The 27515-nt window shown below is 43.9% G+C and overlaps 1 protein-coding gene across 1 annotated transcript; it reads left to right on the top strand.

Moving 5' to 3' along the window:
- Positions 1-2756: 2756 nt before the first annotated feature.
- Positions 2757-5681, top strand: LOC133903835 (probable polyol transporter 6). Its single transcript, XM_062345297.1, has 2 exons — positions 2757-2889; positions 4104-5681. Exons 1-2 carry the CDS (start codon positions 2778-2780, stop codon positions 5537-5539), a joined length of 1548 nt encoding a protein of 515 aa, XP_062201281.1. The 5' UTR covers positions 2757-2777; the 3' UTR covers positions 5540-5681.
- Positions 5682-27515: the final 21834 nt, after the last annotated feature.

Below are 27515 nucleotides of genomic sequence, written 5' to 3'. Positions count from 1 at the left end.
CTAAACAACGGAGTAAGAATATCCATTGCTCTAGAATTTGCACCGGCATTATCTAAAGTGATAGAAAATATTTTATTCGTGAGACCAAAGTCTGCAACTACTTGAGATATTTTTTCAGCAATATTTTCATGGTATGCGCATTGTCAATCAAACGAAAACCTATTATTTTCTTTTCTAATTCCCAATCATTATTAACAAAATGAGAAACCACACTAAGATAATCCTCTCTAACCCTACCTGCCCATATGTCCGAGGTCAAAGCAACTGAAAATATACATGTTTACAATATTTCTTTAAGCTTGTTATGACACGCATTGTAGTATTTTACCATATCCTTACTAGTTGTCTGTCTAGAAACATGTGTGAACTTAGGATTATGAGCTTGCTTAATGTAATCTTCAAATGCAGCAGACTCATCGATATTGAGTGGTAGATCCGCTCTTGCAATGAAGTGACATAGCTCTTTTCGAGCATTGGCAGAGTCGTACTCCCAATGACAAACAGAGCCGTCGGGGTTGTACTGCAACACCGTCTGCTTCATGGCTGCTCCACTCTTTCGCTTGCAACTTGTGGCGTGCCTCTTCAAGTGCCCCGTTCCACCCGAGGGCTTTGCAGATAATTCATGTTTGCAAATATAACACCTATCATACCTGACACTTACCCCATCTTCCTCTTTGTAGAACCTTTCAAAGTCTTGCCAAACTTTGAAAGTACCAGCTCTTGATCTTTTAGACCCGGTGCTTGCTAATATGTGCGCACTTGTAGAGCCTGACGATGGAACTGCTGCTGCATCACCTGCATATGAACTAACCGGAGGTTCACCGTCGGGTCCATCATCACCTGCAGCACTAGTATCAAAGGGGCCGTAGTCCTCTGTGAGTCCTTGGAGAAAAAAATCATGATCTATGGATGTATCATGGTCACCGGCATCCATGATCATTGTCAAATGACACTACAAAAATTGCAAATATTCAGAGTTAGAAATAGTCAAGTAATACTAATAATAAGATAAGACTCAACAATGATGCAAAAAAATCATCAAGATTTCTTCAACTTCAAGACAGCAGGTCAGCAGGATGACGGTTTTGGAATTGCTCAGATTTTTTTGCAACAATTCAAACTAATTTTGTCAAATTATCGCTAATTCTCAGGAACTTTGAGACAAGAATGAGATGAGAAAACAAGAGAGAAAATGGTATTGCTGGTGTGGAATGAAAGGGCAGGGTGCTCCTCTATTTATAGGTGAAAAATGGTGATTTTTGCAATTTTTTTCAAATTTTTTGGAGCTCAAACGGTCACAAAACGGCTATAAAATTAAAAAATATCGGGTTAACGGGTTAAACGGGCCGACCCGTTAACCCGCTTGCCCCAGCCAGCCCGCGCGCTGGGCCGTGCCATGCCGTGCCGACCCGACCGTGCCGTGGGCCGCCACGTGCTGAGCCGGCATGGTGGGCTGTGCCGTGCCGGGCTGGTCGTGCCGTGATGGGCCGGCCGTGCCGTGCTGGGCCGTCCGTGCCCGAGCCGTGCCGTGCCGTGCGGGCCGCCGCGTGCTCGAGCCATGCCATGCCGGCCCGACGCGACCGTGCCTCCTGGGCCGCCTCGTGCCTGAGCTAGACCGTGTCGACCTGGGCTGGGCCGTGCCCGTGCCGGCCCGACTCGGCCGGGCCGTGCCGTGCCGGCCCGCCGTGCCGCGCGCTCAGCCCAGGCACGACCCGTGACCTCGTGCCGTGCTGGCCCGACCCATCTCGGCTTGGGGCATGCCGTGCCTGGACCATGCCTACAGTGTCGTGCCTTGGATCGGTCCAGTAGACACGATCCATTTGGGCATCTTTAAACCCATGTTTGCAAACAAAGTGCATTTTCATTAGCACAGTTTAGGACCAGTTTAATAAGTTGTTACGATGGATTGGAACCCCAGATTGTCAAAGATTCCAATGGCAGCTGCTAGCTTGCGGCATTTGACTAGGATGACGTAAACATTGACTAAATATTGTCATCGACACAAAATGTATAGGACTGGATAGGTCCATATTGGCACATGCGTATACTATGCCTGTATGCGTGAGCCCGGCGGAATATCACTTGATTTCCTATCACTTTCGGTAAGCACCACTCTGATTGAGAAACGCCACTCGGATGACGAACTACTCGCCCTCAGGGTCAATGCAGATGGCCGGATTTTCGTTCGTATGCTGCGAAACGCCATCTTCCTCCTCCTCCTCCACGGCCCTTGGCTGGCGGCGGTTGAAGCCATGCCACTGCTCGCTTGCATTGCTGCACAATAACGCAGAGCCAGACCTTCTAGGATTCTTCGGTGCATCATCGCCTCCGCGGTCCGCGGGGAAGCGTGGATGGTCCACCGGGCAGCCAGTGAACTGGACGAGCACCTTCAAACCGAGCTCTCATGTCCTCCGCATGGTTCTGATTACAGATCGATCGATATGATCCAGCCTAGAAATTAAGGAATAAACAGACACATCGAGCTATCATGTTTTTAATATATATATATGCTTCGAGTCGATAGCCAGCACATGCAAAGTTGCTAAAATAGCTATTATTTAGGTATCTCCCCGAGGGGGGCGAATAGAAAAGAAACAGCAGGTATGAAAACCGATCGAGCTATCATGTTTGACTTTGCGAGTGGCGTTCTTCATTGCTCGGAGTGTAGCCTGCTTGCTGCCACCTGCAAGGAATAACCTGCCTGCTATAAGATGGCAGGAGAGATTGCTGATTGACTTATCGATTGAACTCTGTTGTGTGTGAGAGAGAGAGAGGCCATGGGAGAGGAGGAACAACGGAATGGCAATGGACGGAAGGAGGGGAGGAAGAGCAAGTATGCCGTAGCGTGCTCCATTGTTGGCTCCATCATCTCCATCCTCATGGGCTACGGTAATCTCTCTCTCTCCATGTTTATTACAAAACAAATTCTCAACATATCTAGTTCGTATTAGCCAGTGAATTAACCACCTCTCGGTCATGCCCTTCTAAAATTATTTATGGCTATGATATTAGTGGATTGAATTTGGAGCCGAAACCGCTTCCAGTTCATCTTGGTGGAGAATAAAACTATATGTTAAGAGAAAGTTTTCATGTAAATTGTTAACGAATTATATATAGGAAGTGTGGTGCTTGATTATTTTCATAAACTAAGTTACAACTTTAATGCGTGAAATTGAAATAAACCTAGACCGTCTAATGAGACTTGAAAGGTTCAAATACATCTTATTAGTTACTACCAACTGGTTCGCACAATATTCAATATTTTCTTAATCATGTAGTCAGTCGAAGTGCTGTTGAGTACTTGTTTTCCTTTTATTTTCAGTTGTGATAGCTTAGAGTGTCTGCGAAGTTCAACCAGCCAGCAAGTGTTTCCAATTTCACAAAGCAGCACCTCTAAATATTCATGCAAATACAGCAAGGGGTGAAGCGTATGGGAGGCAAAGGGGCCGCAGCCCACTTCTCCTACAGATTTCTTAACCAAATACTTATTATCATCACTAAGTACAGATACAAATATCAAAGCAAGGGATCTCGTAATGAGATAGTGGTTTCGTGAGAATATCAATTATGATCAAAATCCTAGTGTCCATAATACACACATCAGCGTTTTCTATGGTAAACTTTCTAAGACTGTGATACGGTGTTACAAATTTATCGGTAATAAAAATTTATCGGATGTTAGCAATAAACAGGATTATCGGATTTATCGGAAACCTATCGGCGATAAATAAAAAACTTTGGACCAAATTTAGAAACAAAGGCTCAATTTCTTTAGAAAATCACATAAATTATATTCAAATCATTTGATATAAAAAAATAACAGATAAATAAATTAGGATTGGAGGGGTGGTCTGGCGGGCTACGGCCTGTGGGTCGATGTTTTGTTGCTCAGGTGTTGGATCCGAGAATCAAAAGATGCTAAATTAAAAAATTACCAAAATTTTTAGCTGATAAGTGAATTTACCGGCCCCCGCTGATAAACAAGATTATCAGGTTTTTCAAAAAATTTCGACGATAAATTTTTCACTGTTACATTTCGAGACCAAGGAAATATCTAGTACACGTGAAAGTGAAGTAACAGCCGAGTCGATCGGTACATGCAGACACCGGTGTGATGAGCGGCGCCATGCTGTTCATCAAGGACGACCTCAAGACGAACGACACGCAGGTGCAGGTCCTCGCCGGCATCCTCAACGTATGCGCCCTCGTCGGCTCTCTCACCGCCGGCCGCGTCTCTGACTGGGTCGGCCGCCGCCGCACCATCTCGTTTGCAGCTTGGATCTTCTTCGCGGGCTCTGTCCTCATGGGCTTGGCGCCCAACTTTGCCACGCTCCTGGCCGGTCGCTGCGTCGCAGGCGTTGGCGTTGGCTACGCGCTCATGATCGCGCCCGTCTACGCGGCCGAGATTGCCTCCGCTGAGTCCCGCGGTGCGCTCAGCTCGCTCCCCGATATCTGCATCAGTTTCGGCATCCTCCTCGGCTACGTGGCCAACTACCTGCTCGCCAAGTTGCCTCTGGTCTACGGCTGGCGCGCCATGCTTGGGCTCGGCGCGCTCCCGAGTGCTGCGCTTGCTATCGGCGTGTTCGCGATGCCTGAGTCGCCTCGATGGCTCGTCATGCAGGGACGAGACGAGGAGTCGCTCGCCGTGCTCAGGCGCGAGTGCAACACGGCTGGTGAGGCTGAGGCACGGCTTGCGGAGATCAGGACCGCGGCCGGGCTCGCCGATGACTCCACCCCGGGCGAGCCCGCGCCGAACAGTAGCGGCAAGGGCGTCTGGAAGGAGCTGTTCCTGCACCCGACACCGCCCGTCCGGCGCATCGTCGTGGCAGCCCTCGGCGTGCACTTCTTCAATCACCTGACGGGCATTGAGGCCGTTTTGCTCTACAGCCCACGCATCTTCAAGGCCACCGGCATCGCCACCCGCAACGAGGTCCTCGCGGCGACCATCGGCGTGGGCGTGACCAAGACGGTGTTCATCCTGGTCGCCATCCTGCTGGTGGACCGCATCGGCCGGCGGCGGCTCTACCTTTCTAGCCTGGCGGGCATCATCGCCTCTCTGGCATTCCTCGGCCTCGGGCTCACGGTCGTCGAGCACTCGGCGCCCCACCACGCCGCGCAATGGGCGGTGGTGCTGGCCATCACCACGGTGTTCACCTTCGTGGCGTCTTTCTCCATCGGCGTGGGCCCCGTCACGTGGGCCTACAGCTCGGAGGTGTTCCCGCTCCGGCTGCGCGCGCAGGGCAGCAGCGTGGCCGTGGCCATCAACCGCCTGATAAACGCCGCCGTGTCCATGACGTTCGTGTCGCTTTACAAGGCGATGACCATCGGCGGCGCCTTCTTCGTGTTCGCGGGGCTGTCCGTGCTGGCCGCCGCGTTCTTCTACTTGTTCTGCCCCGAGACGCAGGGCCGGCCTCTGGAGGAGATTGAGGAGGTGTTCAGCCGTGGGTGGCGCGCGCGGTCATCGTCGGCCGAGGTGGAGTTGCCGGGGTCAACCGTCCCCGACGGCAACGGCAAGGCGGATGGCAATCAATCTACATAACTCGTATTATTCCCAAGGAACAGAAAGAAATCACTGTATAGTGACGACTACCATTGAGTGAGGATATCCAGCAAATCCTACTCAGTGCCTGCGTACCCTGCTGCCACAAAAACTCAAAGCTCAACCAACCTATGATGCGGTTCCCCTTTTTCTGTTTATATTTCAATTTCATATTTTTACGTTGCATATTTTTTCTGTTTATATAACTTTTGAGGTTGCATGCAAAAGCATGAAGACCGGTTTAAGGAATAAATCAATTTTATTCATGTGCTAAGCCCATAAATCAATACTAACACATAGTGATTTTCTTGGTAATGATTATTATAATATTCATACCTTAATCGAATAAAGCGTCTTATAAAAATGACGTTCGAGGATGAAAAACCAAATAACTCTAAATGAACTATAAATACTCTAATCATTTATGACTCTTGTGTATGTATGATCAGACGTAGAAAGTATCTTAGCGAACTTCTTAATACCTTCTCCGACTAAGTGTTTAGTAATAGCAAAAGTAAGTATTTGTAATACTCAGTAAGTTGTGAAGGAAATAATATGCATATGAAGGTTTTAATAAGGATATGACTATATGGTTCTTTTGCATAAATCCGTATTTACTTTAAAAGCATTCGAAAATCAATAGTATTTAAGTAAATAACTATAATTGATCAACCACCATAAGATTTTTACCATCCTGACTTAACCAACTTTCCAACACATCAATCAAGGTTCTCACCACCAAAGTTGAACACATCTCAATCATAGTTTCCACCACTATGATTGACAACACATCAACTATGATTCCCACCATCACAGTTGACTAAGCTAACCAAATCATCAAGTTCTAATCATGGTAGGTTTTTCATGTCACAAGTAACCATAAGTATGGCCGATTAACCAGTTTTACTCTCTGCAGAGATCACACACTTTACCCACAAGATGTTTTATCCCATTTGGTCGAGCATCTATTGGCCAACGGAAAACTCCTACATACTTTCAAGGTGTGCATTAGGAATCCACACCAAAGCCTTTACAATGCTCCTCTTAGCATGTGCATCCCCGCTAAGGTTTCATCACCGCATGAATACACCTCAACAATGGAAGGCCCCTCTTGTGCCAACGAAAGATACTGGAATTACACTTCTCTGTTCCACACCCAAATGGTCTACACCATGTTGAGTGTTTGCAAATTAATTACCTAGACTGTCCTATACCAGGCTTGTAGTTGCACTATTTACAAAGAAATATCACTCCATGAACCGGTCATAATCTCAACCATACATCTTGTACCGGTCTCATCATACTACATGGTCAAATCCCTATGCCATGTTGCTACAAAAATTATACTAACATCTTTTATCAGTATTGCATAGGACCATTATCAAATTTCGTAGAACAATTATCACGATCACCATCCCAAAGTAAGACTAAGCATCATCTACCCTTCCATAACCCAGACTATAACTATGGCCACATGAAGAACTAGGGTAAAACCTAACTCTTAGTATTCCAGATAAAATTATTAGCATGTATGTTTATAAAATAAAATATTTTGAAAACTAGGATAAATATGTTCAAGAACACAACTTGCCTTCACTGATCTCAATTGCGTCTTCGAAGTCTTGATCCTGCAACCCTTCTAGCTTCTTCAAAACGTTGATGTCTACTCACAACATACGTGAAAAGGCAACACATAAATGTCAAGATAAAAAAAGAACCAAATAACACTTATCAAACATCATCACACACAAGATCATGCTTTTCCAAACAATCAAGTGAAAGAATAAGTCAAAATGGAGCTACGGTTGACAAGTTATCTCTCCTACTTAAGAAAAACCTAATGTGTCCTATCATCCCGCATCATCCCATCGTCCGCCCCGCCCCACTTGTCAGCCTCTGCATCTTCGTCCTAGTCATTCTTTCGTCCACTTTGTCCGCTCCGCTTCGTCATTGGTGGGCCTGCACATCTTCCTCACCTTTGCAACACGCCCAGCGTGTCGCACCTCCGCTAATCCCCAATCTCACGACTCACGTTGTCCCCACCCTAATCGCCACTAATCCGATCCAGCGATCCACCGCCACCACGGCCTGCTCAGAGCACTGCCTCGCATCCACCATGGTGCGCCTCCCGAGCCGCTCAATGGTCTCTACGTCGCCTTCCCCGCGTCGCCGCTCCCTGTCACTGTCTCCCTCCCCACGCCGCCATCACCGCCGCGACCGCTCCCCAAGCCACTACCGCAACAACCACCGCCAGTGGTCGCCATACCGCCACGACCGAGGTCAGAACAGGGATCGGGTATGGGACCAAGACTTTGATCCACCCATCCGCGATGGTGGTGGCAGGGCGGGGCCTGGTTTGACTCCGACTATGACGATGACAAGGACCACAAGGGCCTCAGCTACTTTGAGTATCGCCGCCTCAAGCTCTTGAAGCTCTGCAATAGCATGAAGCGGTGCACCTGGGACATCACGTCCAACCCACCTCAGGTCGAGGGCAATGAGGAGTACTATGGTTACAAAGACGAGGAGGAGGAGAAGAAGGAATATACGGTGAGTCTATTCTGCACCTAGGCGTAACAGTGAACTACGTTGCGCCACCCTCAGTTGCTGCAGCCACCTTCGCACCACCCCAATTATGACTAACAAACTAGTCAGTTATGACGGCATATATAGGTGAGTTACGATCACATGATAAAAAGTGTATAATTACGACAAGCATTGTAGTTTACTGCTGCGCCACCCCAGTTACGACTAAGAAAATAGTCAGTTACGACAGCATAGATAGTTGAGTTACAATCACATGATAAAAAAAGTCAATTACAATAGCAACTATACTACTTTTTGGATCGTAATTGGGGTGTGCGCAGAGGTGACCCAGTTGCAATCACAGTTACGACTAAAAAATAGTCAGTTACGACAGCACACATAGTTGAGTTACGATCACATGATAAAAAAGTAAGTTACGATAGCAACTATACTACATTTTGGATCGTAACTGGGGGTGTGCATAGAGGTGACCCAGTTGCGATCACATGACAAAAAAGTGCATAATTACAACTAGATAAGGTACCCAGTTGCGACCATATATGTTTGTAGTAATTGACCTATCTTGTGAGTCGCAACTATACTTTTTTTTATCGCAACTGTAGGGTGGCGCAACAGTGAACTACAGTATGTCTAGGCACATAATATATATATATATATATATAGAGAGAGAGAGAGAGAGAGTACAGGGATGCTATTCTACAGCCCACGTCAGGCCAGCCATTTCTGCTGGCCCAGCCTGCCTAGCCATTTCTGCTGGCCCGCATGCCCTACATGTTAGGGGAACGGGTTGGCTATGCTAGTTAAAAAGAAAATTAAGCTACTGCATTCATCCAAGAAACCAAGCAAGTAGGAGATCATAGATCGTTACTACTTAACATGTAGTGCAGTGGAAGAAGAGTTAGAGTAGACCAATCCAACGTCATACGCATCAAACTCCTCGAGCAGCTTCTCGAATAGATCCGCGACCACCCCCGCGCAGGTGGTCACATTCCTCGACCAGCTCCGAGCAAGTGGTCGTGAATCTCGACCAGTTCCTTGAGCAAGTCTGTCGCGTCCTCGACCAGCTCCGAGTGGTCATGTCGTGCTCCACAACCAGGCGAGCAGGTATGTTGACCAAATGGATAGAAGCGGCACAATCTTCACGCCGAGGAGATCAGCGTCGCAATAGCAGTAGCGCATCTACAATATCTATACGTACTAGGCAGGTTCGCTGAGCGCCGATGTGCTAGCACCGCGTGCTCGGCTAGGGTTTTAGTAGATCGTGTGGAGGGTTAAAGCTAGGGTTTTATAGTGGCTCACATCTCTACATCTCTCCTTACATAGAGCTTGCTAATGGGCTCCCATATTAGAAGCCCTTGAGAACTCTAACACCTTATAAATCACAATTCAATCAAACTCATATACGAATCCAATTCATATTTTTTTGTTTCAATCCATTAAGTACGTGACCCATTAGATTCATGTACAAATGCCTACGACTCGGAAACCCTTTTCAAACCGAAATCAATAGCGGCTCCTAGCAGGACATGTTGACTCCCGAGTATACACAAAGATCATATCGGCTGAACCTTGATATATATATGCATCGATCCTTTCGTCTCACGATACCAGTCAAGCTCAAGACGAGATACGTGTCACCTTTGTGATAGCTCGACCATTCACTTGATCAAGTAGTGAATTCATCATTATTAACTCTTTAATCATATTGGTATGACCATGCACTTTCTCAATCCAACTACCTCGAGGAGTCAAGAGATATCTCTCCTGTTATCAAGGAGGGGCAAATTTCATCTTAATTGATTACACCCCACGACATGTTTATGACAAACCCAAAAACTACATTTATGACTATCCAGTTACAGAATCAATACACATAAAAATATTTTTGACAGTCCCAAAATATGTCACTACACATTTAGGAATCAAGAACGATCTCAGATCTAAGGATCCTACAGGTATACCATCTGAGATAATAACTGATGGCTCATCATAAATAACAATCACAGTAGTATCTCAAGGTGTATTTATCTAATATATTATGTTCTCTAACATAAATATCCATATTATTGACCTGATATCTCTATACCTATGATCGGTGAAACGTGATCATCAATCAACATATGTCCTAATCTTATGAATCATCACAATGATACATGACTAGAAATTAATTTAGAATAACATCGTGATACAAACAAAGAGTTCTACGAACAAGTCACATACTTACCGATCAATATAAATAACAATCATTCTTAGAATAACATATTATTTAAAAATACACATAAACATAAATGTAATACAATCATCTTTATAATTATTTTTAATATATCACCTTTACTGTGCGCACGTGCCCGTGCCCCGCGCCACGTGCAGCAGTTCCCTTGCCTAGCCCAGCACGTGCCCCGCGTCACGTGGTGGTGCCTGCCGTGCCAGCACATGGCCCCTGCGTCACGTGCCCGCCGGTGACACCGGATGAGTCCGCATGAGCTGGATTCATGTTAGCATTGGCAATTATATGTAAAAAGTGACTTCCTGCACAATACTGGAGCTTCATGGAACATTTGCGGCATCAGGTTTGCACCAAATATCACGTGTATAAATGGTTATGTTCTATTTCAGTAGTCATCTAATGAAGGAGACCAATTCGTTGGTAACTGCTGCTAGTTCACTACTGAAGCAAAAGGAAGAGAGTTACTCTACATGCTTTGTCTCAACATACTGATCATTAGATACAACTTAGTGAAACCTGGCAGGCTGCATCTCTTACACCTATTTTTGCTATGAGATAGACTACTGAAGCAGAACAGGATAAATTATTAAAGCATGAAATTTGGAAGAGGATCAAAAATTTACTACAGAACTAGGATATGATGATTACTGACACAATTTCATATGATTTTGGATGCTACAAAGAATAATAAAGTGTAAAATTTGCTATAGCTAGGAATCACTGAACTCTGAAAAATGCTAAAAATAACTACTGAAGGCTGAAGGATCAACTACTGAAAACATGAATGGATGAACTACTAACGCAATTTTCATATGTCTTGGAAGCCAAACAATTTAGGATGATTACTGACTTGGAAGTGACTACTGAATGGTTAAAAGAGCGACTATTGATACAAATTGCTATTACTCGGATCTACTGAACCATTGAAAGAACCAGTTAAAGTATTGAAATAATGCTATGTCTCAGAACTATTGAAAGGATAAACTATCGAACTATTAAAGGATGTACTACTGATACAATTTTCATATAACTTGGACGCTAGAAATTTGCTACATCTTGGACTACTGAGCCCTGAAAAAATGAACTACCGAATCATGAAAGGATGTTCTACCAAAGTAGGAAAGATAAACTACTAAACCATGAAGAATTAAGTACTTAAAAGATGAACTACTAAATCATGAAAAGCTGACTACTAACAGCCAATAGGTTACTTGTTTAGTCAAACCCTAGATTAGTGAAGGATAAATGATCAAACTACTTAAGCATGAAGGATAAACTACTTAAAAGATGGATAAACTTGTGAAGCATGATGGATTAACTACCGAACTATGAAGGATCAACTACTGAAAATAGGACAACTACTGAATCCAAATCATACAAAACTCCAACACTTTTCGAATCATAGTTAATGGAACTACTGAACAGCTCTTATTGATCATCTATTAACTAATTACTGAGTATCTACTAAAGGGCTACTGAACAGTTCCAAGTCATCTACTGACCAATTATTGAACATGTACTGAGTAATTACTGATCATCTACTGACTCATTACTAATCATCTACTAAAGGACTACTGAATCCATGTAATAGAAAATTCCAACACTTTATTGTTACAAATATATTTGATACACACAATAACAGCAAAGGTAAGGCAATTCTGACTGTTTGCTCATCAGTGACAGCTCTGTCAATAGTAGTACAGATTTCAGTTCCAAGACATTATTAATTCTGCAGCTCACTCAACAATGAGTAGTGTCTGGTGGCATGCTCACTTCAACATCCCAACTGAATATACCATAGCATGGAATTGACAACAATTTATTGTTTACAAATCAGAGCACGAACCAAAGTATATAATGATTCATGAACCCCAGTTTACAGACCATAATTTACAAGATAGATTTTCAACCATGATTTACTAAATCACAGTCCTCCACAATGAACTTTTAAGCAATAATTTTACAAACCTAAATCTTGCAAATAAAATCTCAGCTCACCGGTGGTCCAGCGAAGTGGCTACTCCTACATGGCCGGCGAAGAGCTCGAATCCTAGTTCAATACTTGGAAAATCGTTGTGGTGCTCCCTCAAAAACACTAGGAGGTCCCATGCGGTAGGCTGTGAGGAGATACGCTGCTTCGCCGCCGTCGGTCGACCACATATCCTCTACCGCAGTGGCACGCTCCGCCGTTTCCAGCCCTCCACCGCACCTGCGCACTCCTGGATCCCATTCCGCTGCCTGTTGATGGAGGCTGCGGACCCATCCTCGCCCGCTCCATGGGCCCCCGCTGCTGGACGTGTGGGGATGAGAAGATAGTTGCCAGAGGGGATGGAAAAAAGGTCTCAGGGCCATGGGACGGGAAGAGCCCACATTCGTTGTCGTTCGTCGAGTTTTTTATTTTTATATTTTTTTATTAAAAATTTAAATAAATAGATTCTCCGTAGGAGAAATTGCAAAACTAGGCTTCTACAGCCCTCTGAGAGGGCGGGTAGGCCACCTAACCGCCCCCTGAGAGGGCGGTAGGCCTAACCGCCCCCTCAGAGGGCGGCAAGGGGGCTAACGGCCCTCTCAGGGGGCGGGTAGGCCTAGAGAGGGCGGCTAACCCCCTTGCCGTCCACTGAGGGGGCGGTTAGGGCCTTTTTTCGGTAAAAATATCAATTTTTGTGTAATTCAAGAAATAAAAAAAGGGTTTTAAGAAAATTTAGAATTTATATTTGGAGTAAGTTATGTAATAGTCAGAGAATAAAAAATCAGTAATTAGCACTCGCAGCATATTACGTGGGTATGGGGTGCAAACGATGACAAACATAGTATTAAACATATGCTAAAAACATTACATAAGACTGTAACCGCGACGACACGACGAGGAAACAAAGGTGGCATGTACGGTTCGCACTAAGACCTACTTATTAGTGCGCCGATCCTAATCATAACATGCCTTAGGGAATGAAAGTATGTCGGGTTACATTAGATACTCTCTACTGAGTGCATCTAGGATACTTTCCCTTTCGGATGGCATCGGGACCTGCCGCCTTAGCATGGCGAGATCTCTCCCGCTTCCTTTCCCTCTCAGCCTCCCGAGCCTGAGCCATGGTACGGTCGTGCGCCGCCTTCCTCATGCGCTCTTCTTCCTCCCGCTTGAAGCGAAGTTCCTCTTGCTGTTGCTCGTACTCCCAACGTGCGTACGCTTCCCTTCTCTACCTCATGTTCATGTCGACCCACTGCTTTTGTGCGTCATTGTGCTCATTGTCGAGCCATTGAATAAAATCACAGAGTGGTGGAGGGGACTGAACAAATAGAACAAGATGAGCGGTTAGTAAAACAGGGTGCGAAATCGGAAGAGATGAGGTTGATATCTGTTGTCATACCGGTCGATAACTATTTGTTGTATGTTGAGGCTTGTCATACTCGTAGTTGGTACACATGAAGAAGCACAGCACATAGGTGTATGAGATGTCCTGCGACTCACGAAGCTTACAAAAGTCACCACAGAAGCACATTGGTGGTTCGAGACCTTCAGGTATGGTAGTCCTCCAATATTTTTTGGTGGGCTTGATGGAGCTGAGGAAGACATTGCACTTGAGAGATCTGAGAAATGAGTGGTGCATCAACGTAAGGAGGTTCGGCTATTTATGGTTGGGGGAGGCAGGAGCATTGGATTCGCTCTTGAAGAAAGGAGTGAGTGCAGGGGCGCAGCTGGTGGCAGGAGCATTGGATTCCATCTTGAAGAATGGGAAAGTTGTGTCATTGATGATGGTCAGAGATTCCACATTTATTGGTACCTGTGTTGTCATTTATTGTTTGAAAAAAGCTGGGTAGTGTTGTCACTTCTTGTCTAAAGCCTGCGCAAGGAGGCATGTGTTGCCATGTCATGGTTAAAGTCCAGTAATGTGGTCACTTCGTGATTAAAGTAACACTCACAACTGAGTAAGCGAGGTATCACTCGTTGCATAAGTTGTTTTGTAAGATATAATGACGACGACATAATGTAGCTTGTGGTCGTGTCGGATTAAGAAATGCAACTAGGATGCCATCGTTTTGGAATACGAAATGCAGTTACGACATGCTAAGTGGACCATAAAGAGTAAACGTGTCTGAATACGTAGGAGTACATCGCGAAGCGAATATGCATATGTAAGTTACATAAAATCTAAAATTCTACTGCTGCCTCCCTCGTTGCCGTCGCACGTGCGCCCCATCGTGGTCCCGATGCCGCTGGTTAACTCTCACGTGACCCCTGGAGTAGGTGAGGGGGTCGGGTGGACCAACCTGTCTGGTAGGCCTAGTAGGGGGCACCGGTGTCGAGGCCTCGTCCTGCGTGGGCTGTATCCGAAGGGGAGCACTGGGTACCTGGGACCGTTGGAGGACGTCGTAGTCAGGTGTGCCCCCGAAGAAGCCACGAACGAGGTCGTATGCGGCGTCCGGGCCAGCCTCATCCTCCTGACTAGGGTAGGAGGACTGTGAAGGCTCTCTTGACGTCCATGTGTACTGGCTGGAGGGGCCTATGAACAAATAATTATGTTAGATACAAACAATGTGGTATTGGAAGTAGTACTAAAAATTGTATAATTGTACCTGCGTGGTATGCCGGTGCAGCAGAAGAAGGCCATGCTGTCGTGCCGTAGTATGGCTCGAACGTTGCGGGTGGGGTCGGGCGTGGGGCCGCTGAAGACGGACCGGCCTCATCACCGAAGTAACCTGTCCACAATATTAACTTAATTTGCTGAAAGTATTAAAAACTGGGATGAAGGGAGCCGCCAGTACCTGAGGGTGGATGCACATGGCTCGATCTTAAGGTATGATAATTCTGGACATACATTCTGAGCATTCTGGAGCTTGTTATAGCTAAGATGCAAGTGCTGGAGCTGACCAAGGTTTCCTCAGTTGGAGCTACATTGAGGCTTGTGTAGGTGCACCTAATGAAAGTTTAATAATCAATGCAGTAGTAAGTAACAAATATTGTTGAATGTCGTTCAAAATTAAAATTCGTACCAATTTGCTCCGAGCCTCCATGACGTGGTAAAATGGGTCGTGTGGGTGCCGACACGAATGAACGACGGTGCACATCTGACCGCCGAGACAACTCGGCGTTGACACCACTAGACCTGGGAGGTGCCCTTGCTACATCTGTGGTGGATCGGCAGGAGGTAAGCTTTAAGGCGCGCACAGTCTTGTCGAAAACCCGCTTGATGAAGCTCGCAACATCCGATGCACTGAGGTGCTGCCCTTGCCGGAGGTGGTCCATGGCACCAGCTGCATCCTTATGTACATCATAAATGATATCTGCCTGTGGATACGAACAGGAAAAAATAATTACAATATACGGTTTTGTTCGTTGAGTATGGACTACTGACTTCAAAGAAAAACTTACCGCTAATGCAGCATACTTGTCCCAATGCACTGGGTATGCCTCCGTTGTCAACGCGATGTGGGGCCGGACACCCTCAGGGGTGTAGGTGACCCGTGTGTGAGCTCATGTTGCCACGTAAGAGGCCAAGCGATCTGCCCAGAGGTTGCCAGCTGGTTGGCCTTTGCGTGTGTACCTGCATTTGAACCATGGTAAATGTAAGTCATAGTAAAACGAAGGTTATGAAAAATTTAATTTTGCATATGTACCTAAGGACGTGCACGGGGATGGTACGAATGTGGACGAGAGGGAATGCCTGGTGACGGCCAAACTGCCGCATGACGCGGTGCGGTGAGTATTCTTCGACGTAGATGTCGAAGACAAGCATCTTCTTCGTGAGCCAGTAATCCTCGTCGCGGGTACACAACGGTGACAAACCCAATCCTGCACACCCTTGCACGACCAAGATGTTGTAAGGCTCCCATACCACGTCATCTGGACGTAGCCTGTCGAACTGGGTCCGAAAATGCTCATAAGCGCTGCGAGGCTGCTCATGCGCCCAGTGTGGCTGCGTGACAAACATCGTTACAAATCATTAGAGGGAACAAGCGTGCGAATGAAAGTGTTAATATAAAATACGTACCCGACGATGGCACCACATCGAGGCCATAGTAGGCGTGTCCTTGTTCAGATTGCCGTACCATTCCTCGGGGTACAGGGAGTGGTACACCACAAGCCTGCCTATGGCGAAACGCTCGTATGACCACAGCTGCAGAAGAAGTGGACACCCGACAAAAGTGGCTAGTGGCTCTTTCTTCGTGCATGCATCGCAGAGCGCCCGATACGTCGTAGCAAGGACAGTGGATGCCCAACTGAACTGCAGTACCTCCTTCCCATCAGCATCCGCTATCAACCTGGCGTACGGCACAAGCGTCCTCACAACCAGGTGGCCTTGCCCACTGGTGAACATAACCCACCCAAACAACCAAAGCAGAAAGGCCTCCAAATGCCTGAAGACCGCGTATGCGTTGGCATGGGGGTGTATGTACGCCGGCTGCAAATATGACTGGTGTCAACAACGATCATTACTACATACTAGAATAGTAAATGATAGGTTGTATTGTACCGAACCTGAAACTGTAGGATCCACTTCTTCGTTGGCCCTCGTGCATCGGACAAGAACTCAGGCACGTAGGGGGGGGGGGTGCGTCCGCCTTCCGCTCCACCGGGCCAAAGCGCTAATGCATGACGTTGATCCAGTCAGCATCCATATCGATGACCCCAACTGCAGCTCCCGCGCAAGGTAGGCCTAAGAGGTAGGCTACGTCCTGCAAGGTCGGGGTCATCTCGCTGCACGGGAGATGGAACGTATGTGTCTCTAACCTCCATCGGTCGACCAGGGCTGCTATCAGCGACCGATCAAAGTAGAAACGACCCGTCGCTGCCTCGGGGTTCTCCATCGATCGAGCCTCGACCAACCGGCAAAGCGGTAGGAATCCTGCTGCTGCCAACCTACAAGTATTGCAATGAATCTTCATATGTTCCAAACCTCATCTCAATAGCCTTTTGTTTCGCCCTTCATACCTTCGCATAGTTTATTGTGTACTGGAACCTTTGCTCAATAGCACGGATTATTGATCGTGGCTCATACCTTAGGTTGTCCACAATCTCCCCGTACATAACATTTGCAATGAAGGTAGATGACAGATTCCGGTGGGCGAACTCTATTTCCTCAATGTGACAATTATGTTCCTTAACTATTGAGCATTGCCAATAGTCTACCCATTTCCCTCTGAATGCGTGCACCCGCCAAGGACACTGCGGCACCAAACACTTCACATTGTACTCCCTTTTACTGGATTTAACAATCTTGAATTGCCTCCGAAGAGACAACGACCAGAATTTCACTGCATCAATAACTGCCTCCTTTGTAGGTTACATAGCACCCTGTGACACCTCGTTCTCATAGTACTGCCACGGTGTCCGGTCAGCCTCGCTAACCACCAGCTTCGAAAATTCATGATCCCTCCACTCTGCAGGAACTAAAGCATTACCCTCCTCGTCAGATGAATCCCCATCGGCAAGGCCTTCCTCCAACTCTTCATCCTCCAACTCTATATCTTCAATGATGCTAAGGATGTGCTCCCCTTCATCAGCTACACCCATCGGTTGCAGCTCTGGAATATCACCAACATCCTCCCTGGACCCGACATTAGCTGCATCTGATTTATCTTCCACTGCCTTACTTTGTCCTGCTACTGCTTTCGCAGAGTTCACCTCAGTTTGATCTTTCAGGTACGCCTCAGCTAACAAAACCAGCGGCAGGTCACGTTCACAACATATATCTATATACTGCCTCCAAGTTGATGTGGCTTCAATGGGAACAAGCTCACCAAAGTATCCATGACTAGCACGGCTGAGGACAGCTTTCAACTTCAACTCATGTTGATGCGGATCCAGTTGAAAAAACCGCATGAGCTATTTGCACACACCCGCAATGGTCCTCTCATTAGCTTTACTAAGACCCTTCATGACATGACGAAATCCAGACAGATCTACACCATTAGAACCGTACCTAATTTCACCCTCACCATAATATATCTGAAAAATTAATTTATCTGTCATCCCTGAAAACACCCACAAATATAACCAATGTTAAGACCAACAAACTATATTTCTAATTATCGGATAAAATAATTTACCGACACCGATTCATACATAACAATAGGTTTTCAATACTAGTCCTAACCAAACTAACCTATAAATATCACTCTATACAATCTATATTTACTACCTATTGTACCGTATGCAAATTAAACGCTACCATTTTCTAAATGCTACATCGTAGGTTCGCAAATTATCATATACTGCTACCTCCTATATCGCACATTACAACCCTACAATTATTATTCAATAAAATCTACATTTCCAAACCTAATATAGTAAAAATAATATTCTATATTTCACTGCTATCGTACAATTTTCTAAGTAAATTTGACAATTTTCTAAACCATAGATCATACATGTCTAAAATATATGTCATATACTACTACTGCACTAATTAACAACAATCAAAAGAAAAAAAAAAGACTTACCCGAAAATAATCTTCGAATCCGCGGCTCAAATGCAGCAGGACTTCACCAGGCTCTCTTCCTCCCCTCTCCTCTCCTCTCTTCTCCTCTCTCTTCTCAACGTTTTCTTTTTTCTGAATAAAATGAGATTTTGGGCTAATTTTAGCCCTTTTATAGAAGAGGCCGGAGAGGGGGGGGGGGGGGGAAGCCGAGCAGCGCAGGCGGGAAGTCCCTTACCGCCCCCGAAGAGGTAAGGACCCCTACCCGCCCCCTCAGGGGGCGGTAAGGTGGTTGGCATGGGCGAGCAGGCCGTACCCGCCCTCTGAGGGGGCGGTTAGGCCTCCCGCCCTCTCAGGGGGCGGTTAGGTGGTCTAACTGCCCTCTCAGAGGGCTGCAGCCCTTTCAGTGGGCTGCAGGCGCCTAGTTTTGCAATTTTTCTTACAGAGAATCTATTTATTTAAATTTTTAATAAAAAAAATATAAAAATAAAAAAACTCGTCGTTCGTCCACCGTTGCTCCTCACAGCTCGCCGCCGGCGCATCTCAACTGGCACGTGAAATGGGGATGCAAAGTCGGTAGGAAACGGGGCAGCCTTGCGGGTTGCTTGGTTAGATCGCTCGGGTCGGGCATGGGATGCGGGCTGGCGAAGGTTAGGGTAGCGCGCTGGCGCTTAGCTTACTGGTCTGGTTGGGTCGGTTTGGCTAGTTAGATTGGTTCGAGGCGTAGAATATTATACTACACCATAAAGATATAATAGCACTTATATATATACATATATATATATATATACATTTATATCTACACAATAGCACTTATATATATATATATAAATAAATATAATTTCATTCACAGTACTTCTCCGGTCTAACGGCCGAACAAACGTCATCTGGAGAAAGAGAAACCCGGCGTCTAATTATTGCAACATTATAATACTATTAATTTTTCCCAATGATTTGTTTATCTGCAGCTGAGTGATCTTGATTACATTCCGTAGACTAGTCAATTCAATTCAAAGTGTACTTGCGTACTCGGACGGACGTACGGTGGACACTGAGGTCAAGTCTCCGGTGGATGCAGGCACGGATCCAGCTATATAATCCATCGATAACGAAAAGCCCCGATGGACCAAAGTGGTGTAACGTCAGTAATTTTGTTTAAAAAACCAAACACATTACATTATTTTCCTTGTAGTCTTGCTATTCGTGGAGCTGGCTAAGTTGCTAGGAAGCTTCTGGCGGAGAAATTTCATAGAAGAGGAGCATATATATTCATTTGGCTTGCTTGGGTCCATGCATGCATGCATATTGAAAGTGTACATATGTTTTCAACCAGCTACAATTATGTTCTTAATCAAGAATACCCCGCAGGGAGCTTGCTTCTAGTATTTGTTTACTTGGTGTGAACTCAAGTACTATTCTTCAGCAAACTTGCACTATCTATGACATTATCTCCTAAAAGGAGGGGCATGTTGACCTAGAAAAACAGGATTACAGGAAGGCAGTCAGTCTATCTATCCAACTTGCACTATCTATGACATTATCCGTAGATCATGATACATATGCACATTTATCTTTTATTGGAATCAAATAGATAGATATATTGTTTCGAATTAATACATTTTGACCTACTATCAACAAATCAGTAGGCAGCATAATTATCGTCGTCGTGGAAGCATTGTATATGCACATTTTTAACAAACTAGTCTACGAAGAACATATTGATAAATGTCGTCATAGTTAAACTCTTTCTTTCTTTTTTGCTTTGGCTACGGCTTATTGAACAAGTGTTATTGTTGCTGCATAAAGCAACAAGCAACACAAACAAAGGACAAACAGATCCTTATCTAGACTCTAGAGCACACATCAGACATAGATATTCGTCCGTCCCAGATCAGCTGTACAAACGAGCAGGAAGCAACGTGAAAATTCTGTGCCGGGCGATTCAACGCGATTGATGAGAAAGTAAAGTAGCGAGTGGCATGCTGCTGCTGCTGCATCTGCATGGGCACGTCGTGTGAACGCGCCCGTACGATCCTGTGGACACCGGTGCTTTTCTTTTCCGCACAAGCCAAAGGCGAAGCCAAAGCCGCCCCCCATCGAAGCTAGTCTCCACGACACGTGCGCCCCAGTAGATCATCACACAGCAGGAGCCGACGTGGACGCGAGTGACCTCAGCTGCCAGAGCAGCGCGGAGACGAAAGCCCGAGAGGATCACGCTGGGGGTAGGGTTACATATATCATCGATAATCGCTTATTTATTATGGTTATCGGACAAATCGGTTCGCACCGTTTTTATAAACCGAGCGGTTACCGATCAAACTTAAATTTAAAATTAAAAAAAATAAAAAATTTGATAAAATTCGACCGGTTTCTACCGAATTTCACCGAATTATTGTGTGTTTACCGTGATTACCGCCGTCAAGCGGTTTTTAAGGTAAAACGTATTTGTAAACCTTAGCTGGGGGTGTGGTGGAGCCGCTGATTGTGGGCGGGTTTACACGTTAACTATTACAAGTAACTGTAGAGAGATAAAAAATAAAGAAAATAAAAATTCTTATTATTGAGAATAAAAACTCTTGTTATTGAATCATGAGGTGTTTACGTATTTATATATGCTGAACAAATATGATAAAATGATATATCTATTGAGGAGACCCATTTGTAATGGACACAACTTTTGATAGTTGATAGTGTAATTGATTATATGGTTAAATACCTAGAAGTTATCTATAGGTGTTTATTCGTTACACTCTCCCTTGAGCAATTTAGTCATCCGTATACATCACGTAAAAACTCCTCCAAAAACCCTTTGAGAAAAGCTTAAGAAAAAATATAATATGGTGATATGCCATTGAAACTCCTTTGAAACCTAATGGAAAAAATAAGAAGAAAATGATACATCATATATTGATTATTATCTCATTGTAAACTCATTTGAGAAAATCTTGAAAGGAAAAAAGACATAAGAGAGTTTAGAGAACAATAGGTATGATCTGTAGATCAATATGCTTTGATAGCTGCTTTAAAAATTCCAGTAGGTAAAATAGGAGATATGACACACACATATATATAAAAATAGCCTCATTAAAACTTTTCCAAAAAACCTTTGTGAGTAAAACTCATAGATGGAAAAAGATTACAATATGATATATGAATATGTTATAATTCAGGAGGAGTCTCCTCTTGAATCTTGTAAATCCTAAAGTCATTGCACACCAATTTCATAAAGAAATTTTTGCAATGTAGAAGTTTGTAAGAACTTTGTGAATGAATATGCAAGGTTATAATATTTTAGTTTGCAAGATGTTTATCTCCTCACTTTATTGTAACTCATGAGGATAAAACCATTTTGAGGCAATATGTTTAGTGATATTGCTTTTTATGTAATGCGTTTGCATCTAAGCAACACAAGCAACATTATCTTTGTAGATAATAGTTGATGATTCAATGGAACCAATACCACTGTTGTATGTGGTTGATCATTCTACGAATTCATACATATATGATGTTTTAGAATGATAGGTAGAATTAGCCACTGGAATATATTTTGATAACTCCTATGAGAAGGCTATATCACTATAAAACCAGACTGTGATATGATGTATTAGGGATCATTTATATAGGCAGTGAATATCTCATTATGGTCATATCTTGATTTTTTTCTGATAGAATAAATTTAGATCTTTGGTGCCATAAAGATATATGCGGATATCCTTTTTTGACTCCCACCTAATAGTGTTGTTAGAGCACCGCTATTTGAGCTAGCAATTATCTACAAATAAAATACCATGCATATTGCGATTTGCAAGATATATGAGCACTTTGATGACACTAAGATATAGAACTTTAGGTTCAATATCTACTACTGTAGAAAGGGTCATCCGCATCAGCTTATCAGTACCTATTAGTTCAAAACTGACATTAATAGTGCATTAGTGTTGGTTCGTAGCACAGTCAGGTAAAAATCCTGAAGACGGATGCGACGGGAAGAAGTGGCATTTAGAAGTGTTGCTGACTTTACATTTAGGTTTCGTCCATTCGAGTAAAAATTGGGACTGATAAGTATTATCAGTACCGGTTTATAATAAACATCAGTACTGATAGTATCTGTGTCGGGCGTCTTTTATGAACCGGCATTGAAAGCGAGAGTCAGACCTGAATTTTTTATTATATTCATTTAATACTTCACAGCTTGTATTTGCTCTCACGGCTCTCTCACACACTCACGCGGCTCTCTCTCTCTCACTTATCTCTCGGTCTCTCTCTCTCTCTCTCTCTCTCTCTCTCTCTCTCTCTCCATACGCATCTCGGCCTCCTCGCCTCTTCCGCCCTCGCCCTCCTCGCCGACCTCACTGTCCTCACCCTACTCCCCATCCTGGCCTCACCGCCCTCGCCCTCCTCCCCATCCTGGCTTCCTCCTCCCTCACTGCCCTCCCTATCTCCTCTGGCTCGATCTTGTTCTTTCTCACTCCCTTATCTCTTCACTAGCCTCTCTCTCTCCCCTCACTGTCCTCCCTCTCTCCCCCCCTCACTGGCTTCCTCCCACCCTCCCCACCAGCAACTCTGCCCCTTACGAGATCCACGGTGGGCTCCGGCCATGGATCTCGCTAGGTCAGAGATCCACGCTGTGGGTGGGTATTCTTCTCCCTTGAAGCGATGCCAGGTATGCTCCAGCGTTTGTGTGTGTTATGCGTCGCCATTGAAGTGATTCGGGGCTCCAACACTTGCGTGATGCCAAGTATGCTCTGACATGTGCGTGTGTTATGTGCCGGCATGTGTTTTTCTGCTGTGCTTGCTGATGTGTGGGCTGCCGTTACGCTGGTGTGCATGCTCAACTAGCAGGTCGTTGCCATTCTGATAGTTGGCTGGCGTGTCTGGATGGCTAGCGTGGTGGTGCCATTGTTGTCCTGTGTGCGCTACTGTTGTTCTATCAACAGCTGAGGTGCTTGCTCACTTGTGATTTTGGCTCCCAGTTGATGTCATCATCCATATGTGCTCTGGTTGGTCGTATGTGTATCGACCGTCGTTGATATGATGCCATCGTCCATGATGTCGGTGGGCTCCGATGTGGGGCAGTGACGGGCTCTGGCTCAATGCATTGAGCCAACTCGTTTGCTGGCCCTTTTTCTTTTTTTAATTTCTAGAAAACCTCAATAGTATTGGTTGTTAAGCCAGCACTGATAGTTCTTGACTATCAGTTTACAGTGTCGATTGCAATACCAGGCACTAATAGCGATTTTCAACCAGCATTGTTGACCCTTTTTGTTGTAGTGATCTTTTCATTGTCAACCCAAGGTATGAATGGATCTTGATTCATATTTAAGGATCAAATTACTTTAAGTGTTTTGATGATATGATTGTCCAATATCATTTGGATATTGGTGGACTGATGGATAAATACTGTTGAAGGAATATGTTGAAGTTGTAGACTTAAGCGAAATTTGGTTTTACCCAAATCATTCATTCATCTTAAGATGATTACATATTTTGCCGTGTGTGGTTTGGAGATGATACAAAATTTTATTGGGATTTCATTATGAACACACATAAGCAATCATCGTGGTTGGAGTAACCCTTCTATTGAAGCGACTCATTTAGTCAGTTATACTACAATTAACTTAACTACTTGAAGTCATGAAACGACTTAAATTATACACAATATATATTGTGATTTGTATTTATACTCAGAATACGAAGTTCATTAGATATGCCAATGATATTGAATATGAGAATATAATTTTCACACATATCATAGGGTATATAGCATCGTAATTGATGTCAGATCTCTGTGTGAGCCCTTGTGCTTGTAGCCTCGCTATTTCACCACCAATTTTGCTTCCGTAGGAAAGACATTGTGTTGTTGAGTGAAAGCAAATCTCCTTAATTACCACATTTGGTTTGACCAATTTGAGTGCTGAAACACTCTACATAGGACTTTTGGTATGGATTCAGTTGAAGGTGTACAACAATTTTTAGGAGAAATATATGTCGATAATTTATAGTCTTTGTATTGATTGATTCTATGAATAAATATAGTTTGTGTAAGTATTATCCTATTTAACTCTGTGTATTACCCAAAACAATAGAGTTAGGGTGTTCTAATGACCCATCGTTTGAATTTGTGTATACATTTGTGCTGAGCATTTGGATGATAAACATCCATAGGTGTTACATAGTGAATATCCATAAGGTGTCTATCAATTGTATGTTGATTTACATTTATTGTCTTGGAGGATATTCTCCCTTGTTTTCGAGAATGCTTGCAAGAAGTTGTATCCTTTATGATCATAATTCTCCCCCTCATATTTTGATTTGGGAGTTGAGTGATTTTGTTTGGTATCTCCACTCTTTCTATCACATTAATAGCAGGAATCGAATTTGATGACACATTTCTGATGAGTAAACGCATATGGCAGATTATTTGTAATATGTCGTAAATACAAGATGTTATGACTAATAGTTCATATCTCTGGTACATGAATATAAGGACTAAATGTGAATATGTGTGATATTCTTTTCTGATTCTTGACATTCTTTGCAGTATTAATCTCCCCTTAATGGTGAGAATTATCCATAAAATGTTATGAGCATACGGGCAATGAATAAGTCACTTGTGAGGTACTTGAGGTATATAATTGACAAATAATTATACCTCATATGGATCCTCAATGCCCTTTGATGTATATTGTACAGTGGTGATATCGGTATGTACAGAACATAACCGATTCGCAGATTGGAAATATTTGGTTGAGGGCAAATTTTCACGTACTAACTACAATGGAGGGAGGCGTATGATTGTTGTTGGATGAATTTAGATTAAATTTGCGGTGTGTAAGGCCGCATGGAGCCAATATGATGTTGGCAAATTGCAATTCTATGGCTGATCATACAAATGATTTGATTCTCCTTATGAGAGATTCAGTTATACCATTATGAGTATGGACATAATATACTTAATGTTGTAGTGCCCAAAACTAAACTATTTTATGTAAATAGATTTAATCCTGCGTCTAGAATTATTTTCTCTAATTTTGATAATTAGGGCAATGAGTTTGGCATAAGTATGGTGCCTTATGTATAAGGGACACGTATGGAACTATTTTGGAGATGTATCAATCAACATTGTAGAGTATCTAGATAGTCCATAAAATTATTGAATAGAGCCACATATTTGTTCTTGAATGCATTCAAGAAATTAGATGACGCATTATGAATTTTAAAGTAAGAGGGATTTAAAATTAAATTCCCTGTGATACATGCGGTGCACACAGATATAAGAATTTTGGGAATTGATGATGTGACTAATAAAATTGTTAATAATTTTTCTCATCGTCTCTAAGGTAGAATGACAAAGGCAGATATGATTACATCTACCTATGTGGCACAAGTCTGAGTCCTTTGAAAAGTTCAAGGAGTTTCCGAATGAAGCACAAAATCAACTTAGCAAGACAATTAAATTTCTACGATCTGATCGTGAAGGTGAATATTTGAGCCATGAGTTTGGTGATCATCTAAAACAATGTGGAATTGTCCCACAGTTGACTCCACCAGGGACGTTTCAATGGAATGGAGTGTCTGAACGGAGGAACCGGACTTTGCTGAACATGGTTCGGTCCATGATGAGCCAATCTAATCTTCCATTATCCTTATGGGGATACGCTCTAGAAATAGCTGGGTTCACTTTAAATAGGGTTCCATCTAAAGCTGTAGAGAAGGTACCATATGAGATATGGACCGGGAAGCGTCTCGGGTTATCTTTCTTTAAGATCTGGGGTTGTGAGGCCTATGTAAAACGTTTGACATCAGATAAGCTCACTCCCAAATTAAATAAATGCTTCTTTGTGGGGTATCCTAGGAAAACCAAAGGATATTACTTTTATAATCGGGAAGAAGGCAAAGTGTTTGTCGCTCGGAATGGTGTTTTTCTTGAGAAAGAGTTTCTCTCAAGGAACATCAGTGGAAGCATGATGCAACTCGAAGAGATTCGGGAACCATCAGAAAGTGTTTTAGCTCCTACTGAACCACAATTGGATGTTGCAGAATATGTTGTCGAGACACCAGCCCCACGACGGTCGGAAAGGATCAGTCACGCACCTGAGAGGTTTATGTTCCTAACTACGGAGCAGCATGATATATTGTTGTTGGACAATGATGAACCTAAGACCTACTCAGATGGGACCGAACTCTGAGAGATCGCTTGGAGCCATGAGATCCGAGATAGAATCTATGCATGATAATCAAGTTTGAAACTTGGTTGATCCACCTGATGGTGTCAAAGTAGTTGAGTACAAATGGGTTTATAAGAAAAAGATAAAATGTTGATGGAAATGTTCACATCTATAAGGCATGATTGGTGGCAAAAGGTTTCAGGCAGATTCAAGGTGTTGATTATGATGAAATTTTTTTGCCCGTCCCAATGCTAAAGTCTATCCAGATCATCCTAGCAATTACCGCATATTATGACTATGAGACATGACAGATGGATGTCAAAATGCCCTTCCTTAATGGAAATCTAAGTGAGGATGTGTACATGACACAGCTTAAAGGTTTTGTCTATCCAAAAAATGCTAGGAAGATATCCAAGCTGCAAAAGTCCATCTATGGGCTGAAGCAAGCTTCTCGAAGTTGGAATCTTCATTTTGATGAGGTGGTCAAAGGGTTTGGTTTCATCAAGAAGAGCCTTGTGTTTACAAAAAAGCTAGTGGGAGCGCACTTGTGTTTCTAATCTTGTATGTAGATGACATATTATTAATCGGGAATGATATTAAGATGCTTGATGCTGTT

This window comes from Phragmites australis, chromosome 21 (assembly GCF_958298935.1).
Source record: "Phragmites australis chromosome 21, lpPhrAust1.1, whole genome shotgun sequence".
NCBI classification, from domain to species: domain Eukaryota; kingdom Viridiplantae; phylum Streptophyta; class Magnoliopsida; order Poales; family Poaceae; genus Phragmites; species Phragmites australis.
Note: the sequence above shows the minus strand (reverse complement) of the source record. Positions and strands in the feature narration are given on the sequence as shown.